Consider the following 14,332-nt stretch of genomic DNA (forward strand, 5'->3'; position numbering starts at 1 on the left):
ATGGGCATGAGCCCGTCATACATTTTGAGTGTTTGAGTAAGGCTCTCTTGGTATTTGTTTTCCTCGACTTAACAAGCCATCATCTCACACATGCATATAGAATTGAAATTGCACAGAGATCCCGCAGGCTAAGGGCGCGTTGCGGGTTCAATTAAGGCGGAATAATGCATTGGGACAAAGCGTATATGACCTCGATTGAAATTGATCAGAAAACGCATTCACCAAAAAACACACAGTAGCCTCTTTGTTTTGACTTAATGTTGCCTCTTTGTATCTGCACCGAGGCCTATTTGCTTGTCTGAAATCGCAAGCTACTTTGATTTTGGAAATCATTCCAATGCCTGAATATAAAGCTTAGAATTTAATACCACCCAACCTATGTCTAGACTAATTCACTCATTTTTTTGACATATCTTTATTTCCTTCCTTAATCGAATTTGCCACATTTAAGCCGGCGTGTGGAATTTGAGGCATAAGCAGCCATTTGGGCTCCATCCATGAAATGACAGAGAATACGAAGGTTGGTCATAATTTCTTAAGTAGAAAACAAGATATTTCACCGCCACAGTGGGATTTTAACGAATTAGAATATCTCACTGCTTGCCTGTGATAAAACGGTACAGGATTGAGGCGCTCGCTTGTTAAGTAACTTGCTGTCAGTATAGTTAGCAGTGCTCTGATATGGACGGTGGCTGCAGAGCCTCGTCTCTTGGGGTTTTAATTAACAAGCTGTCTCAAAGCTGTAGAGCTCCATCAAACAGCCTCTCTCTCCCTCTCTTTCTCCACCAGTAAATCCCCCTCCCGTCGGTGCCTTGGGCTCTTTCTCAAACTTTAGACATTCTGGTTCCCAAATCAACTTGTTACCACAGTATGTGCACCAGCTGATAGGGTGTAACTACTCCGAGAACATTTGCAAAATATAAATTGCTTGTTTTCTCTTTTTGCTTCGCGTCTATTTTATTCACCAGACGTCCACATACTGTACATATTCTGTTGGGTTTGACTTCAAGTCTGACTGGTGCATGAAGAACTGTTGCTTTTCTCTGAAGCTGGTGGGATAGTGAGAAGACTTTTTACAATCTGTTGAAGTGGATGAATTCTTTCAATCTGCTTCACAAATGTCAGATCCACCTTTAACCTGCAAAGTATGTTCTGAATGATCTTTCCACAATAACTCGTTTTTTAAATACATTGATTCGAAAGAAATCAGTGGTGGAACGCAACTAAGTTAACTAATAACTAACTTTATTTACTTGACAGTTGAAGTTACTAGTAAACAAATTCAGATTTTAAATACAAAAGATATAATAGATTGTTACAGTTACAATTAACCAACAGTAGCCTTAAATGGTTAGCATGAGCTCCACCTCAACCAACTACAACTATAAAATGCCACTCAGACACATGGATCAGCCATAATGATGCAGTTAACACTCACTCACTTGATACTTTCAGTGCGTTTTATCAATAATACTTCTGTACGTTTACTTATATGATATTTTCAATAAAGGACTTCTCCATTTAATAGGAGTGGTTTTTTATATTGCAGTATATTACTTGCTCAACTACTTCAAAACGTTTATTTTTAAGGATAGATACCCTCGGTTTCTATATCACCAGACTAATATGGGCAGTTTAAAAATCCACTTAAATGAATTTAGTTGACCATATGGTATTAAACTGGAGGAAGTCATACAAGGACGGACAGTTCCTTTAAGGATAAAACACATAAAATAAAGTCTTTGTGTAAGCCTGACTGAGTATTGTTTACATAGGCGGTTGGCTCAACAGCCAATGTAAACCGCCAACCTCCTCTTGTATTACAGGGTGTAAGCACTGGTTTCAGAGGAGATTTGTCTCCGGTAAAAGAAGCAGAAATCTCTCTCTCTCTCTCTCTCTCTCTCTCTCTCCCTCTCTCTCTCTCTCTCTCCCTCTCTCAGCCTATAGCAAAGTTGGTGCTGGGCTCCCACCGTGGCCCAGACGGGGGTAATTTGATAGCAAGGCAAGGTCAAGACAGTGCGCTGTCCATGGTGCTGCGGCGGGGCAGGCTGGATGTTATCATCAAATTAGACAGGACAAGTTTCAAATCGATGCCACCCCCGGATGTCTGGAGACCGCCAGCAGTTGGAGTTAAAGTCCTAACAAGTCCCCCCTGACAGGTCAACACCTCAACACAAACACACACCTCTGATGCTGCAGCCTACAGGTCAGCGGCGCTGTGTTGGCGAGATAAGCACCAATCCCATTGAAGGCTCTAAGTGAAATATAGCTTTAGGTCCACTGTTATTCTGCGGGCTCCGCATGAAACTCGGGCAGCTGAGGCTGGATATCGTGGTTTTATAAAAAAAAAAAAAAAAAAAAATTCTACACTTGAAGTTCTTGTGCTTGCCGATTGATTTGACAGTATTCATGTATCTGTTTGTAGCAGACATACTCACTCACTCACATCTTGGTTTATAATGAAATCCATGCACTTATTGAGAGTGGAACGTTTAGATTAAAGCAGTTTTTGGTTAATTTATTAAACTGTAATTGTAATGGTATGAATATATACGCAATATAGTTATAGGCATAAATGTTGCACGGTAATAGCATAACAATTTGTTTTTCATCTTGACAAGATCAAATAATTATGCTTTTTGTATCCCTTTGATCCATAAAATACAAAAAAAAACTTGTATTAGTAATTTTCACATCAAACACGATGTCATTATGGACTTACTTTCTTTTGCACTACAGTTGCCTGAAATTAGTTGCATTTAATTCGTTACAGATTCTGCAGAATATAGAAAATATTTTAGTTTTAAATGGGTACGTTTTTTTATTATTACTATTGTATTCAGACTGAAACATGTGTTTCTAAAGAACATAACCTTTTGCATCTGCAATTCATAGGTTTGCTTCAAGTTCTCAAAGAAAATAGTTTTAAGACAATGTAATTCAATTCTATACCTTTATTTTTTATTTGTAATCATACGTCTCGATTTAGCTTCTCGTCGGATACTAAAGAATGAAACCTTTGAATAACTCGACATTGTTCGAACAGTAAAAAAGGAAAAGCTGCACTTTACTATATGCATTATATGTATCACAGAATAAATGGCATTAGTAACAAAGCATTTGTGAGAGATCAGAAGTGAATGAGTTGAGAGGGGATCTCTCAGAGAGAAGGGAAGAGGGCACTGATTAGAGCTGCTGCCAATCTGTCACCACCTGACAGCTTTTGCTGCAGGGATAAACAGCAATAAAGTCGAGTTGGCCGCTGTGTCGTTAACTTCACACACACACACTATCACACGCGCACAGCTCGCCACCGGAGGAGCAGGTAAATTCACTCAACTCCTCACAGGGCCCCGCTCGCCTATCATCGCCTCTGTCTCCCTCCCTGCATGTCAAACTACCCCTTCCTCCCGTCCTTCCTCCGTCAAACTCTCCTCTTTTCATCCTCCCTGCTGACTCAGGTAGCGAACACAATGAGGACATCAGCGACTAGAAAGAAAGCTATTCAACCGGATGGAGAGATTGTGGACGGGAGAGAGAGAGACAGCGAAACGTTCTATTTGAATGGCTGATAAAGAAATGAAATGGATGGGAACAAAGTCTAAGCCGTTGGGATGGGAAGGCGGGGTTAGGCATCAGACAGCAGGCTGCAAGGTGACTGCAGGCCCTTTAATAACACAAGTATATTAACTCGCTTAACCACGGAAATTCAAAATGAACCCAACTTCACTTAAGGGGCCTCGCAAACCATGAAATGCACATCAAAACATACACCTGGCAATCCCACCACCTATATTCCTCCAAGCCCGCTCCCCCCCTCTCTCTATCCGAGCTGTCTGTCATGGTGTGGCCCGGCTAATTTGAGTTCATTGGATGGCAATAATTTCATTTAGACCTTCATCTCTTTTTGGGCTGGATGTAATGAGGATGCAGGGTGCAGCCAGTGAAAGGCCGCTCCCACAGTAATAATAACTTGGATCATATTCTTACCGCACGCACCGCCGTGTTTATCCTCGGAGGGCTGCGTCCGCATGATGAAACTCATCTATAATGTGTGATTTAATATCGCGTTGCACTCTGTTTTCTTTCCTGGAGAATTTAAGCCAAAAAGAGAGAAGACGGTGGGCAAAAGCGTGGTTTAGCTCAGAAGATGCCCTGAAACAATTGTTTTGAGAACACATCTCTCATTCTATATTGAACTCTTGAGTTATTTGTTATTTTTACACGATTTCCAAATATTTAAAAAAACAACATTTACCGAACAGGGGGAAATGAAACAGGGAATACTGACTTATTTAACACTGACAAATGTAATAACTTTTTACGTTTTCAGAAAACATATTTAAGAGAAATATGTATGTATTTATAATATGGGGCTGATGATTCTTTAACAGACAAGGGCAGTGTGTAACCGACAACTAATCGATATCTCATCAACTCCAATGTGATATTGATTTAGGGAGGATTGTACGTTAAGGATTTCTGGAAATACCTAATTATTTTGTTGCTTTGAGCGCAAGAAAATATTGTTTCATATACAGCTGACCTCCTTCGATTTATTATGGTCGCTTAAAATAAGACTGAGCATGGATGAAAAGACAGTTCTGGAGTTGTCGTTATATACAAAGATGGTTTGAGAATGAATCTCCTTTTCTTTCTACAAAATGCACTTTGAGCCACTTTCCGATGAAAACTCCACTTTGCCTTTTTAAGACTATCAGTAAACTTTAAAAAAAAACTATGAATACAATTCCATAAAGACATTTTTTTTGTATCTTCGTATAAGATTATTTTGTGCATATAGTTTTAACTACAACCACTTGCATTTTTGAACGATATTTCTATTGTATAATTGTATTTGTATTATATCCATTTAGACATTCTCCAAAAGCGTCCAATATGATAACGGATTATCCAGGAATCATTAATTCATTATTTTGTTTTTCGTTTAAATGAAATTAATATACTTGGTCACCTGTTAAGAAATATAATGCACATTAGATCTATACCGTATATTTACAATTTAAAACAAGGCATATATATTTTATAATGCCATATTATTTATTATGATATTATAGTACAGTGTTTAAGGTCGGTCGATAAGGAATTTAAGTAGAAATATCAACTTAAGAGAACACATAAAAGTGACAGTATATTTTATTAGTTATGATGATAATGATTTTAGCTTATTGGTCCTCTGTTTACAAAGACCATTTTAATTTTTAATCGATGGGTTAAAAAAAAGCAAAACTTTTTAAAAGGCCATGCTGTTAACTCGTTGAAAAAGAAAAAATAAGATACAATAAAAACAACTTGGGAATAGTTCGCAGGTGAGTCTGAGATCTGCAGAAGCACATTCACGCTCCTTTCAACTTTTTGTATTTGTATTATGAAGAAATACCTGGAGAAATTGTATTATTATTATTATTGCATCACAATGAACGTTTATATTTGTTGGCCAATTGCGCAGATCTTAGAAGAAGACACAAGAAAACACAGACATACACGTGTTGAATTAAAATTGGCATTTGTCGATACGCTATTTGAAATCTGACGAATTACAGAGTGCTACACATTATTGGTCTTAAGTTTTCCGATATCCACTGGCATTTTAGAGCCCGAGAAAGGCCCGATCACAGGCCTACCAAGAGCCCCTTCATCCTGACTGCCATTCATCAAGGCAAAATGACCAATTTCCCCCAGCAAGCCGTCGGTGGCCTGTTAAACTAGGCCAATGCGCTGTGTTATACCTCCTTTCCTGCCTCCTTCATCATTGGTTGCCTAACACTGCTTCACTGAAATCATCAGAGTATAGCCCCAAATCTTAAAAGTCAGAGCCCATTCTTCAAATGTATTGCATTTCAGAGGGTGTTTTTTACTGCAGGAGTCCTTAGGCCAGCAGAGTATCAGAGGAGGTGTAATTGAGGGGGCGGTGAGGGGATAGAGTAGCGGTCCGCCTGAAAGCTGCCATTAAAGCCAAATGGACTGAACACCGTAAAACGGCTATGCCAACAGCTGTCCCACAATCGGAGTCTTATATGCCAGGATACTCAATCACGCACCACACACACACACACACATTAGACCATGCCGCTGATGTAGTGGCTACTTAGAAGTATTAGACAGGAAAGCCGAGAAAACACCAAGGAATAATCTCCCGGTAGGCTAATATTCATATTATGTTCATTGACTTCAGCCTAGTTGTGCTTCTTGGTGATTTGGGTCTCTGAAGGCATTTTTTTTTTTTACCTCTCTAGCCTGGCTCTTCTTATAACCGGGGGAATTGCAATTTTTGCTGGAATAGCCGATTTGCTTTGCATATTTCCACGCATGATAGTCCTTTTTCATAGGAGCCCCAAGACAGGTGAGACCAAAGGAGAGGGATAACGGGTCACCCTATGTTTCTGCGTGTGTGCGCGCGAAGAGGGGAGCTCAGGACATCACAAAACAAGCCTTGCACAAGTTCTCTTTTGCGTGAATTTGCTTAAAAAACTTTAATGCTCCGTATAGCTATATATATATATATATATATATATATAGACAACTCGCACATCAAATAACGCATATCATTAAACGGATAGAAATTAAAAGTATGCACATTTGCATGTTAATGGGGATTCTTGCATCACTTAAGAGGCCCAACACCTGTGCCCAGACCGCATCTCTCTGCACCTTCCTGGCCCCGAAGAATAAAGCCCAGTCACACTCTTTCCTAAATGTGATGTCTCTCGTCTCAGTCTGCGAGTCCTTATTAGAATAGAGAAGGGGAGAGGCGATTGAAGAGGAGTTGTTTCCACTGGATTAAATGGTTTCTCTGCAAGTCAATGAATATGTAATGATGTCTAACGAAACCGGCCAGTGAGTTCTGTGCTCTGGTACACAGGCCCGATATTAAAGACCTCTTCTGCTGAGTAAAAACACAGTATAGAGCCGGGGCAGAGAAAAGAGGGGCAGAATAGGGGAAGGGGAGAAGGGATACAATCTTGAATGCAACGCGAAGCTTAAGCCAGACATTCTCCCTCAGTCAATGGATGAAAAAGTATTTGCTCACGCACTGAGAGAGTCTTTCTTGAAGCAAGAGGGGGTGGGGGGTGGGGGGGGGGGGGGGGGATTTACATTTTTTAAACTGCTTTGGAAATATTGTTTCTGATAAGCAGTCATGCCAATAAAGTAATTGAATTGATTTGATAGAGAAGGGGCGAGAAGGAGAGAAAGAGAGTTCCTCCACCATGATTGTTTAAGATATTTCTCCCTTAGTATACCCGATAAAACATTGATTGTTGCAGTTAGTTGACCCGTAAAATGTGGGGGTTAGTTTTCTCTTCTGAGCTGAGCATATAATTATGCAAATAGTGATCTGACAGTGATCCGCTGGAGGAGTGCTGAAGGAGGGGGGGGGGGGGGGGGCTGTCAGAGGGGGGACATACCAACTTCGCCTGGTTCCTTTGGAAAGAGTTCATCTTCTGCATATCAGAGTGAGCCAGCGCGAGCAAGCGTGACAACAACTCTCTTAAAGTAAAAATTGAAATATCAGGCTGTGGCAGCACAGGGGTTCCCCAACTTTTTCATGTCAAGGGCCCCACTCAACCCACCCACCCACTCCTCCCCAAAATGTGCCATTACAGCACAGACCCCCCATTTGGCAGGGTTTCATCCTAAAGCTCCGCAGCTGATGCTATTTTCTGTTGTAGATATGAACATGTGTGGAGCTGTCTGTAACTGTCTCTACGACAATAGCTGCGAGAGTGAAACCTATAATCAAATCAGTCATACCTATTATAGATTCACACGCTGCGCTAACTTCTAGCGAGTAAAAAGACAGACGCATCAGACTGTTCTCGTTTGGTTAGCGGATCCCTCCTCGGGAAACCACCAAGAGGAGCCTCAACCAGCACCCCGGAGGCAACGATGAGACCATCGCTGTCTTTAGAAGCGTGGAGACAGCTAAACGTGACAAAATGATGATACACAAGTCAATCTGAATACACAGGGCGCTCAGAGAATCACGTGAAGATAACTGGGATATCTAAATGCTTAGAAACAGGATTACAGATGAGCACATTTAGAAACTCACTTACTTTAAACAACGTCTTATGTTGCAATATAATCCGTAAAATAGAAACAGCCTAGAAGCTATTGAACAAGTCTTAACGCATCAAATAATCCCTTGCCTAATATCTGATTCATTTTGCTGTGTATTAGTCGCCTGCCTTTGATGATTAGCTGTCGTCTGGAGGTCATAACATCATTGTTTTGGAAAAGAAAGGACTAATTTTCACTAATACAAGAGAGTTTTCTTTGTCAATATCACGGTATAGTTAAATTAGATAGTATTCTCTTTAGGACGTACACATTTGTAAATCAGAAAGTTGTGTAATGTGTGTGCGCGCGCGCGCGCGCGCGTGCGTGTGTGTGTGTGTGTGTGTGTGTGTGTGTGTGTGTGTGTGTGTGTGTGTGTGTGTGTGTATGTGTGTGTGAGATTAAATGCCTCTCTTTAATCAGTGGCCTGACACGGTGTGAGGGGGACTCGCCTGGTTCCACTTGTTGTTCAGGGGTTAATGGAAAAGATTTCTAAAGATTTATTGAGGGGGCGTTTAATGACCTGATCGGTTTCACCGTGTGAAAACAAATGATGCCGTAAAACCTCGCTGAGTTGGAGGGGGGCTCACTTTGCCAAAAGTAATGACCAAAAAGAGTGGAATTACTGTTTATAGTTTGTTTTCCTTTTGACACACTTAGTGACTTAGTTACTCACTCAATAACGATACAATCAGTTTAAAGATAGTGCTCTCTTTTAGAGTAGCCTGGCCTATAGGACAACTTTTAAAATGTCAAACTTTTATCTAGCACTTAACTTAAAAAAATAAAAGCACTGAAATAATGCTAAATTGGTGGTTTTGAACTGTTTAGAAACACGACAAAGGACACTTTAACACTGGCTGATTGTGTGGCAGCAAATTAATGCGAGTTGGTCGTCGGTTAGATTTCATAGAAGTCATGTGAGATGATGACTCAGGTCATTTTTCACTCGGAGCTCGACTTACTCGTCCCGCTGCACTCGCTTTACACTTTCGGCCACATCTCTGTCTCTCTTCGGTTCAATCGCACCTGACTTCTAGTACTACTGATATATTTTTCCACACATTCCTAATGTGCGCTGTTCTGCACCAGTAACATAGCCTACTCCTGCAAGAATAACACGAGGGAATAAAAAGCAAAACGAAAGAAAAAAAATCAACAACACAACAGGAACATATGTACAGTTTAAAAAGCAAGATGCAAAAGTTCATTTTATTTGGTTTCTCGACAGGTTTAATAGGTTAATTGCAAAAAATAAAATCAACTTTAAAATCATTTTAAGACAGCCGTTTAAAACCAAGACGGGTCAAAACTAAAGAGAATGAAATAAACATATAACAAAAATGTGTGACCCGGCAGGACACTCGCGGTTTCATAAAATCCAAAGACCTATGCGATAACAACAAAACAGCCCTGTTCCTTAAACCAATATAACATATACACCATCTGCAAAATATAGACTTCGAGAGTAATTGACAAAATTAGTCCCCTTTTATTTGCAGGCTGTGCTTTGGATTTGGGCTGCTCTTACATCTTTAGTTCCATTCACATATGGCTTGCTGGATATTATTAAAAACAGTGAACATAGTCTTGTTTATTCCTAAGGCAACAATATACAAATTATGGAGAGAAAAATGAGCTGATTGCAGCTGAAAAGCAGAAAGATGAGCAATGGTATCTTGAAACGAAACTCATCAAATCAAATAATAAGCAAACTTCTTTGCTAAAACCTGGAGAGATCTGAATCAAATTAAAAGGAAATTAGGCCTGCAACCATCAGCCACAGTTGTCTCATTACAGCGGAAAGATAATCCACAAAAGCCTTAAACCATACACACAGGACAGGAGAGGCAGGATTTCACAGTGTAAAAGTTAAACAATGGGAACTATTTGAAGTTAAAAAAAAAAGAAAAGAAAAAGGTATATATTTGAGAATGTGTCTAAGGTATCATAAGATTTAGTATCCGGTTTGAGTTTTTACTAATGTCATGACACATTAGAAATGTATTCCATTAAGCCTTGAGTGGTTTATAAAGCACACCAGCCTTGTGGAAAATTTATATCATGTTTGTGTCACAAAGGCAGATTATGTGCAGCTGAGCAGGGAGCTGACTTTGTCACTTATAAGTACACAAGAAGAGTGCTTTGGTGGGAGGAAAAAATAGATATGTTACATTTTTCCAACATCTAAAGAAATATCATTCAGGCTTAGAATAATATTGAAATCTTGGATTTCCTGACACGTGTAAGTCGATATATTGAGGCTTTATGAGTGTTGTGAGCTGACTTCTGGCTCCTGTTAAAATGAGAAATCCCTCAAACCCATTTTGATGCTTGACTTTAAGTAATTTTAAATATGCTCAGTGTCCTGCATTTTCCCTATTCAGCACAGGTTGTGTTTGTTTTATTTGTTTCATCACATTCCATCATCTGGAGACATCAATTTCAAGGATATCAAATTGAAAAAAAAAAAAGATACACATTTATAGTAAACAGAGAGAGATGGACTCTCCACAGTTCTGCAAATCAATCCTAGAAATATTCTAAGTAAACACTTACAGCTCAAGTATTGGCTTAATATTAGAAACAAATCAAATAGTGTGAATGTGTGTATGAGACATTGCATTCAAATTTAGCTCAAAGTTGAGAAAAATAAATATCTTATTATAAGCACTGCAATTCCAGAAAAGTCTGGCAACAGCGTTGAACCACATTTTACACACGGCTGAATGAGAAAAGTCCAGTTTAAAAACTGACTGCATGTGCGGAGGAGTTGGGAACGAAGAAGTCATGAAAACAACTCCCTTTGTTAAAACAAAACAAGCGGTCACCAGTTAAGACTGTGTGTTCACACAAACACTTGTGGTGGGTAAGGGCTTTGAAAAAAAAAAAAAAAAGCAGAAGATGGGCACTGATCAGGTTGGAATGATATTGAACCTTAGCAGATGATACCATACAGCATGAGCTGATGTTGGCGGAAGAAGCCCAGGCTTTAGGACCAGGGGGGGGGGGGGGAGGGGGAGAGGCTGAGCAGTGCAGACTGGAGGGCAGGCGGGGCATTAGCTCAGTTCAGGCTGATGTCAGGACAATTAGAGGTGCACCACAGCGCATTGTACACAGCGCCTGTCAGCCTTAATCTCTGTTGCCGTGGCCCGTACCCGCAGCCAGGCCACAGCCCACGGGAAGCGCTAACACTCAAGCCCATATTGCTTTGACAGTTGCGCTCATCTAGAAGTAATGCAAAACGTTATTGTGATGTATACATGGTGACCCCGTACTCTTGTCTCTTACAACAACAAGGCTAGGTGTGTGCACAGCCAGGGAGGGCTGGAAGGGAGAAATGACACTCGGGGAGAACAGTGAGGAGAGAAAGATGGAGGGACGTTAACAGAGGGAGAAGAAAAATAGCAGAGAGGATCTGGAACCTTAGCTTCCCTTTCTGCATTCCCCCCCTTTGATCTCTTGCAACCGCCCTCCCTCTCCTCTTGTTCACAGTCATTTTTACCGGTCCTCTACAAATCCTGGTGTTTGTTTTTGAGGGAGCTGCTGCGTGTGGTGACAATGTTGGAGCTCTCCACCGCCTCCTCGTCCTCTTTCGCCTCCAGGACCTCGCTGAAGAACCTGAAGATGGAGTTGAAACTCATCCAGGAGGTCAGCTCGTGGCGCTCTGTGCCTACATGTAAAAGAGCCACACATAAACATAAGCATGAGCAGGGTTTACAACACATGTGCTTACCGTAAAGCTGTAGAAAGCTGTTAAAAGATTAACAAATAAACAAATACCAATAGAAGAGATTTTTTTGTGTCGTAAGGCTCACCACCACTCTCACAATGTACTGCATTGCTCCATGCGAGTCTAAGGCCTTTTCCATGAGAGCCATGACAGCCTATGACCTGTTAGTCCAAGGGGACAGTCTTAATATGTTATCTAAGTGGATACCTGATAATCAACACCACAGCACGTCCCTCTTTCCATCTCAGGCCTTCCAACAAAACCAGAGTTACGCACAATGGGGGCACTAAGCAAAACCAGTGGAGCGGTAGTCATTCATTCTGAAGGGCTGATTGAGGATAGGCAAGACAGAAGCTGGAGAGACGTAACTAGTGAGCATATCAAGTGGTCTGGCGGTGATGGGGGGGAGGCGGAAGGGCTGGATTTCCCTCTGACCTCCTCCAGGTTAGCCAGTTCCCAAAGTTGGGGTCACACTGAAGCTTGAAATCTGGTACATGCGCCTCGGGTTCCTGCTGGCCTCCGGGGTAAGGGTATCGCTGGCCAGCTTTTTAGTTGGATAGCTTGCAAACTCAATGGCAGTTTCTATGTTTCCCCTACGCCAGCTAGTCCTGCTACAGAACACCTCGGCTCTGCATCGAAGCATCCATGATGAGGACAGATCGTGGCTGCAGCTGTTGCCCTACTTCTCCTACTCCTGCTCGCTAACCGTTCAGCGATAGCGCTAACAGATAATGGCTTGTTTCTGCCGCCGCTGGCTAGCAGCTCAGCTGCTTAGCAACACAACTGTAACTGGACTCGAGAAGCCATATTGAGGTGCCCTCTTGTTTCCCAGAGGGAGAATAGGTTTGCCGCGAGATGATATTAAGAGTTGCATCCCTCGATAGATGGATCTAAGGAAAATTTACATGTGTTTACAGACCGAGGGATGAGTGAATACAAGCCTTGAAGTAATGAGTTTTCTTTTTTGAATCCTTATTTGCACAGTTGTTTTTTTGTTGGGACCTGCATTTGTTTTTAAGATAAGCAAATTTAAATGCGTCTCTACAATTTTCTCGGGAGGATAAAAACAAAAAATGATCAGCTTAGTATCTGAAATCAGTTAGGGTTGTAAGAAAACAACTGGTCCCTGCAGAAAAGAGATGAAGACCACGACCCTTGTGGCTGAGTCAAATCAGTAGTACATTAAAAAATACCACTTTACTTCTGCTCCTCTCTTCAGTGCCTTTCTCCTGTGTACATGCGATCGGCTATAAAAAGCTAGACTAGAAGGCCACAGGGATACAATTAGGAAGCCCCTTAAAGTCTCTCTCACCATAGACAGGCCTCTGATGACCACTGCACTGACCCCATGTTTATTAGATTGACCCCTGCCTGGACGCATTAATGGAGATGGTGTGCGTGCAAGTGTGTGTCTGTGTGTATGATTGTTAGACCGGGGGTAAGTGTGTGGATTTTGGTTCAGTTGTTGCAGGTGGTGTGTGTGTGTTTGTGTAATTTTGTGTGTACGAGTATGTAAGGGGTTCTCGATCACTCTGAGATAAGGGACTGTGCTGCACGCTATATAGCAAGCAGACTGCAGTCAGTGCCTTGGGTTAAATTTACTGGCCTGGCAATCATGGGAGTCAATAACCCTGCACTCTCAGTGACTCTGCTACCTGTGTAGGGCTCAACATAACACCCAACCCTGGAAAACAAAGACACAGCCCTCTCACATCTCTAATCTATCATTTATATCCAATTTGAGGCACTGTGGTCTTTTTCCACCTCCTCCATTTTCCCTGTTTTATCGGTCTCTCCCTCACTGGTGTTTTTACTTCTGTTTTGTCCTTTTTTTTCTCCCGCAGAAGCGATCAATGCCGCAGCGTTCTCTCATTCACCCTGAACTGGTGGTGAACTCCTCCAGAACGCCGCCAGCCTCTCCACCCTATCCCTTCGCAGTCCGGGGTCACCAGGGGGGCGTCTCTGTGCCAATATGCAGATGAGCCTGTGCCCCTCCAATGACTCTGGTGTTAAGCTCCACCCCTCTATATGGTGGAGCTCCCCCACCCCACCCAACAACACTCACACACATAGAGGCATAAACCCACTCACACACTGGCTTAAATAAGCCTTTAACAGCTTACGTCCACTCTTCCTTTAATAGCCAAAGTGTGTCGAACTTAATGGATGTTGTCAAAGCTAAGATGTGACGACTGATTTAGAGGAGGAACCCCAATGACCAGGCTTCAATAACCACTAAAGACTGAGAGAGAGAGAGAGAATTACCTCAGCTATGCCATAAATCAAAGTAATATCTTTAAAAGATATGGAGATCGATGAAGTGTCATCTGGCTGAATCTTGTGTGTAAAGTGAAGCCATAAACAGCCAATGAGTACTACTTCATCCCCAATCTTACTCCCGTACTGAAAAAGTTTTTCAACTGATACCATTTTTTTTTTTTTTTTACAAGCAATTGATTTCATGTATTGTTAAAACAAGATATAACAGACAGAAAGCGGTTCCATTTTACTCAGTTAAAT

At 41.4% G+C, this 14,332-nt stretch overlaps 1 protein-coding gene across 1 annotated transcript in view; it reads right to left on the bottom strand.

Moving 5' to 3' along the window:
• Window positions 1-9,258: 9,258 nt before the first annotated feature.
• arb2a (ARB2 cotranscriptional regulator A) overlaps window positions 9,259-14,332 on the bottom strand; it is a 144,013-nt gene continuing 138,939 nt past the window's right edge. Inside the window, exon 11 of the mRNA XM_076104725.1 lies at window positions 9,259-11,752. Coding sequence (XP_075960840.1) covers window positions 11,592-11,752 — 161 coding nt within the window. The 3' untranslated portion in view covers window positions 9,259-11,591. The remainder of the gene's footprint in view (window positions 11,753-14,332) is intronic.

Source organism: Anarhichas minor, unplaced genomic scaffold (genome assembly GCF_050575085.1).
Source record: "Anarhichas minor isolate MPS153535 unplaced genomic scaffold, ASM5057508v1 ptg000030l, whole genome shotgun sequence".
Lineage (NCBI taxonomy): Eukaryota > Metazoa > Chordata > Actinopteri > Perciformes > Anarhichadidae > Anarhichas > Anarhichas minor.